At 35.5% G+C, this 6,597-nt stretch overlaps 1 protein-coding gene across 1 annotated transcript; it reads right to left on the bottom strand.

Annotated features, from left to right (window-relative positions):
• Window positions 1-31: 31 nt before the first annotated feature.
• Window positions 32-2,909, bottom strand: LOC112905818 (inactive tyrosine-protein kinase transmembrane receptor ROR1-like; the record flags this gene model as incomplete). Its single annotated transcript, XM_025978979.1, has 6 exons — window positions 32-1,563; window positions 1,795-2,121; window positions 2,183-2,249; window positions 2,321-2,465; window positions 2,531-2,712; window positions 2,790-2,909. Coding segments are annotated over 6 exons (1,799 nt in total), but the record flags the coding sequence as incomplete, so codon positions are not given.
• Between the last annotated feature and the right edge of the window lie 3,688 nt (window positions 2,910-6,597).

Here is a 6,597-nt window from a genome sequence, read left to right as displayed (position 1 = left end):
CGAGGTAAATGTCTACTGGTCGATCTGAAATACGCCAAAAACGTCTTGGACTTGTGGCAAATGAAAGGGATACTATTTTTTGGAAATTTAAAAGCCCTAAGTGTACTGGACCCATTTACATGGATTTTGATTGGAATACTCGGTACTTAGTGTTTTAAAGTTTGTCTCAAAATCTCCTTAGATTTATGGGGAACAAGTACAAAGAATTTGAAAGCCCCCAAAATCTTCTTAAGACCTTTGTAGAAGATAAGACATAATATGTTTTGGAGAAGTTGCAGTTCCCAAAGATCTATAATTACCAAGGGACTTTGGTGGGATGTGTGTCGAGGTAAAGGTCTATTGGTCGATCTGGAACTTACCAAAAACGTGTTGGACTTGAAGTAAATGAAAGAGATGCTATTTTTTTGGAAATTTAGAAGTCCCCAACTGTTTTGGGATTAAAAATATTTTTCAGGAATTTTAAAATGTGCCCATTGTTCTTGGGTTTGGAACGATTTTGCCAAATTTTTTAATAAATAGGATGATGAGAGTTCTTCTAACCTTTTCCGGGGATTTTGGGGATTTAAGGCATTCTAATAAATAAATAATTGGTGACCTAGAAACAATTATAAAAAAACTGTCTTACCAAAAGCTCCTTCACCCAATTCTTCGACAAACGACAGCTCTTTGTACGTATACTGGGGAACACTTTGGAAGCTGAGCTTGGGCATCCCCTGTCCCCGAAGGGAGACGCCCGGAGGGAACGAATTTCCCCTTTGAGGTAGAAGACTGTTCATTTCCATCGGAGAATTTGGACCTGCATTCCCGTAAATGTTTTTGTCCGCGGACGGAATGTTCATGCTTTGTAAATTTGGTTTTTTCGCTTTCCTTTTTTTGTAGCAGAAAATAAAGAGGACCACCAGTACGCAAACCAGGAAGATGACAGCAGTCAGTGCTATGTAAATTCCAATTATCCTGGCGCATTTCGGTAATCCGCAAAGTTCCTTTTTGTTTTGGTCAATGTAACAGAAAGGTTCCATTTCCTTTCCATCGGGATTCCGGCAGAAACTGTGCCCAGAAAGCTCCGGATGTTCGGACAATGGGATGTGAAACTGATGGGACCATCTAATACACTTGCTGCCGGTTACACTGACTTCCTGTACTCCCCTATACAGTTCCCCGTTATCCCAAAAGCAAGTGTCGTCTTCGTTGACGCTATGAGTGCGATCTACTCCCAATCTCAAGCAGAAGAGGGAATTCCTTTCGTTCTCCTCCGGGAGATATTCGCACTCTTCCAATTCGAGAGTCTGCCTAATGACGGGATGCCTCTTCGCAATGGCGTACTCCTTGCTGCACAGTTCGTTCTCGAGGAGTTCGCAATCCTTTTTGCAAATCCTCTGCAAGGACATTGCCAGCTGGTTCCGCAAATCTTTGAACGACTGCTTGTTCTTTTCGGATAGGACTTTGTATTTGTTGATGAAACTTTCTTGGTAATTGTTGACGCTGTTTGCGTCTACGCACAGGGGAAACGCGGAAAAACATAAACTGGGCAACGCGAATTTTTCGCAACTTGACGAAATGTCACTGAAGAGAAATAGGAATTAATGGACAAAAATAGAGTAGGGGGCCGTTAAAGAAAGACATTTGGTATTGAGAGAAAAACAAAAGAAAAAATAAAGGTAGAAAACAATTGATAAAAAAAAACATTTGACTAAAAAACAAAATATTACAATTTCAACTGTCAAAAAATGAATAGAAAATTTGTTTTTGTGAAATGACATTTTAAGTTTTGGACAACTTAAAGGATTGACTTACTTTGATTGCCTGATCACTAAAAATGCATTTTCAAGTTTCTCTTCGATGTTTCTTTGAGTGTAAGGGGGTTGTATGAAAACGTACTTCCCTTCCAAGAAGTTTTTGCATGACTTTCCAACATATAATTGACAAAACGGTTCGCTGCTGTTGTAATACGTTTTTTCCGCAACCGATTTTGACGTCCCATTTTGATCGAAAAGTGCAGGGTTGCCGACCGTTTGCTCGCTAAGGGTTGGCAAAAGGGGTTTGGTTATCGCGGTTATGAGCTCATCCCTGCCCCTTCTGTCAGTGCCCGGGAAGAATGTCGTTTCTGTCATGTCGATCTCGCTAAAATGTGGGGATTATAATTGGGGCGACTGAATTAACGAAGGGGGATGGTAATACTTACCTGTTTTCCCTGATAACGCTATCATCAAAAGTGGTTTTATATGCAGGTACTTTTTCGGGGACGGGACCTAAAAATGGCCCCGGTCTTATACATTGTTTTTATCGTTTTTAACCCCCCACCCCCAGATATGAAACTCACCTATATTGTCTCTGTTTATTTCTAAGAATGCCTGAGTTCTAATTTTGTCGGCGCCATTACTGGCCACGCAATCGTAAATGCCCCTATCAAAATAGTCTAAATTTGTTATCTTTAATCTCGATATGAAAGTGTGAGCATCGGGTTTCTGAAACAATTGAAATTCTATTTCGTTTTCGAAAAACTATTTAGCTAATAATGCGATAATGTCACCTGTATGTTTTTTACAGTAATCCTAGAGTCTTCTGGCAAGTGACCAGAATTTCTGTACCACGTAAAATTAACTTTCGAATTTGTCGAATTAAGGTCAACTAATTTTACTTCGCACTTGAGCTTCAAAGTTTTACCGCTACTTCTTGTTATATTGTTCAATTCTTTTACAAATTGAATGGACCCTGTAAAAAAACAAAAGCGCAATTGTAGAAGAAAACAAATAAATACACGTAAAACAATTCATTTGTTTATTTTCTACCGTTTGAAGAAGAACTTAAACTATTTGGATCTAGATAATCATCCGTGTCACCCTCGTAATCATCGTATTCATCATATTCTGCGTCCGTGGATTTTTCAACTGTTTCGGTCCATATTGTTCCTGAAAAAAAAAAAAAATGATGCCATTGCTCACTATTGAAAACTAGATTTTTCTGATCAACTTTATTTCGTATGTTTCAGGGAACCTTTTGGGGTTCCAAGTGGAGCATGTATGTATGTCTATGATGTGTGGTGTCGTTGGAAAGGTCTAGTAATAAAGAATTTGAAAATACACTTTTAGAAATCGTAAGTGACATACCAGTCAAAAAGTATTCCCAAAAGATTGATTGCTAGTTTCTGAGAAATCTACTAGAAAAAGTGGAAAAGTTAAGCTGGTTTTAAGTTAAAGAAAATCATATTAATTCGCAAACTAGATGAATTTTTCTCTCTGCGATTGGTCTGAAGTGAGTTTTAAAATTGACTTGACTTCGCGCTGAAAATAAGTCAGATAAAATTAGATTTCAAGATATAATAAACATTTTGAGTCTCTCGGTTCAGTTCAAACAGTAATCGGTGCTATAGCAGACGAAAAAAGACATGTAAGCGGTAGAAAGTACGAAAAGTGTACAAAATCATGTTTTCCATTTCGAGTGAAGCACCCACGGACAAGTGGAATAACTTATTTATACGGTATCAAAGAATATTTTCAAGTGATAGAAGAAAGATTTGAGTGTGGATTTTGTTAACTGGGACAACTTTGAGAACCTTGAAGTCTACGAACGAAAATTACGCAAAAACTTGCTAATTAACAAACTAAGAGTGCGTCAGAATTAATGGTTTCGATTTGTTTGTGTTAAAAACGTCAAAATATTTACGGAAATCGCGAAAAATTCGAAACCTGGATTTACAAATGTTTACGTTTCTCGTAATTATCGAATTTAACAGGAAGTTAAACTACGAAAATCACGAAAACAAAGTTGCATAAGTCATAGAATATCAAAAAAAAAAAAAAANAACCAACAAAACAGCAACTTGAACCAATCGTTTCAAGAATAACAGTAGCAATTGTTTATTACAAAAAAACAAAAATAAAAAAGTAAAGTAATTTAAAGCAATTGTTTACAAAATAACAAATGAACCACGAATTAAAGCAATAATTTCTACAGAAGTAGAAATCAAAACGAGTAGAGAATGATGAACCAAAAAATATCATCCAACAAGATTAATTACGTATAAAAATGACTTCAATTTTAATAAATCATCTAGAGACAAAACAAATGTTGAAAAATATACGTAAAAAACTGTCAGTGAAAACATTTTTCCAACTGGGACAAAAAACATGTTTTTTTTTCGATCGCCTGTCATTACTTTTACTGAACTTTAAAAACATGTAATGAATACATCGTAATCACTCATTTATGTGCATCAAATAACATTCCATAGTCAATGTGCATAAAAATCATCATGAAGATCATTTACCCATTTGACTATTCTGTGTAGGCATGGGTGTTTGCTATATATTCCAATTCTAACGAAAACAAAAAATGCCTAATCGTAAAATAAACATAACTGTGTTGAGTTAATAAAAAGTGTTTTCTGCGAACATCAAAATGTCGAGTTCGGCCAACATGCTTAGAACGCGTCGAAAAGACACAAACGTAAAACCAAACAGAAGGCAAGTATTAGGCATTACATGCATGTATAAGTAACTTAATGACTGTGTTTATTTATTGTACTAATGTTAAAGCACTTGTGACGTATTGAGTGTGGTTACTATTAATAATATCCTTATGCTAAATTGGCCGAACACTTCCTTAATCCAACACGTCAATTCCTATGATCGATTCATGTCCTTAATATGAATAAAACCTAAAATATGTTTATGGGTTCTTTAAACGCTTCTTATGTCACCATGGTCCGTTATTATTATTAATTTATTTGTTGTCTTAAACTATATGTACATATATTCAGTCAAAATCATCTTTTGAGTCTGGAATGACTCGGAAATTTTTCATAAAAAAAAGAGAAAACATTATTCTTATTAATGTATTATTATCCAGGGGTCAACAATCCGTTTAGAGCAGAAAATATTTTAAGAAATTCATGTACAAATGTACCCACTACGAATCTTATAATCAGTAGGTACCAAAATAATATTCACGTTTTGCAAAATTTATTTTTACTTCAAATAAATGTGGACGTACAAAAGAAAAATACAGTTCGCTTAAAATTGTAGGTAGATGGAAACAGAACTAAAAAATTAGTAAGTAGGCTCAAGAAAATCTACCTATAAATAGACGATATAATAAAAACAAAAACCGCACGCACCTTCTTGAAACGCTTGATTGTCATCAATAGCGAGGCAGTTAGCAGTTTCTTCAATTCTTTCTTTTAAGACAATAAACAGGTGCAAAAATAGCAGTACAGAAACAAAAAAGGCACACCGTGATTCAGCAAGAGTCAAATTTCAGCCGATGTTATACAATGTACATTGTACACGTATTGTATTGTTTTAGAATAATAAAACAAAAGACAGTATTAATAGTTATTTAAAAACAACGCAATGTACTACCTCGACAAAGTTAGATTTATCATTACAAAAATGCACTATAATTTGTCGTTAATTTGCTACCAAATCCAAAAAATTGTCGCACATAGCTTATTTCGAAATGGAAATGGCGTAAACGTATTGTAGGTGCAACAATGTGTAGCTAATTTGTCGTTGAAAGGTGGTACTATTACCCATTTTATCACTCGTCTATTCTCCAGTTGTCCAGCGAAAAACGACTGGAGAGTCTCACTGTAAACGAAACAGAAGTGACGTAGACAAATGCTATAATAAGGGCTATAAGCTGTAGCTAATTTGTCGCTGAAATATGGTACCTTTATCCATTTTGTCGCTAGCCTATCTATAAACTGTTCAGTGAAAAAATAACTGAAGAGTCCCATTGTAAACTTAGCGTATCTCGAAACAGAAGTGGCGTAGACAAATGCTGTAATAAAGGCTATAAGCTGTAGCTGATTTGTCGCTGAAATATGGTAACTTTACCCATTTTGTCGCTAGTCTATTCTGAAACTGTTCAGCGAAAAACAACTAGAGTCCCACTGTAAACGAAACAGAAGTGACGTAGAGAAACACTGTAATAAGGGTAATAAACTATATCTAATTTGTCAGCGACAAATTAGCTACAGCTTATAGCCCTTATTAGAGCATTTCTTTACACCGTTTCTGTTAAAAGATACGCCATGTTGTCGTATGTCTCTGTACAACATGTGAATAAAGTAGCGACAAAACAGGTAAAACTACCATCTTTCAATGACAAATTAGCTACAGTTTATAGCTCTTATTAGAATATTTCCCTACTCCGCTTCTGTTAAAAGATACGCTATGTTTATAATGCGATTTCCCAGTCGTATGAAGCTGAACTTGTGAATACAGTAGCGACAAAACTGGTAGATGTACCATCTTTCAGCGACAAATTAGCTACACCTTATAGCCCTTATTAAAGTAATTGTTTGTGTCACTTCTGTTAAAAGATACGCAATGTTTATAGCGAGACTTCGCAGTCTTATGACGCTAAATTTGTGAATACAGAAGTGACAAAACTGGTAGAAGTGCCATCTTTCAGCGACAAATTAGCTACATCTTATAGCCCTTATTAAAGTAATTGTTTGTGTCACTTCTGTTAAAAAATACGCTACGTTTATAGCGACACTTCGCAGTCGTATGACGCTAAATTTGTGATTACAGAAGTGACAAAACTGGTAGAAGTACCATCTTTCAGCGACAAATTAGCTACATCTTATAG

The sequence above is a fragment of the Agrilus planipennis genome, unplaced genomic scaffold, assembly GCF_000699045.2.
Source record: "Agrilus planipennis isolate EAB-ADULT unplaced genomic scaffold, Apla_2.0 scaffold763, whole genome shotgun sequence".
NCBI lineage: Eukaryota > Metazoa > Arthropoda > Insecta > Coleoptera > Buprestidae > Agrilus > Agrilus planipennis.
The sequence above is the reverse complement of the archived record's forward strand: the minus strand, read 5'-3'. Positions and strand labels throughout refer to the sequence as shown.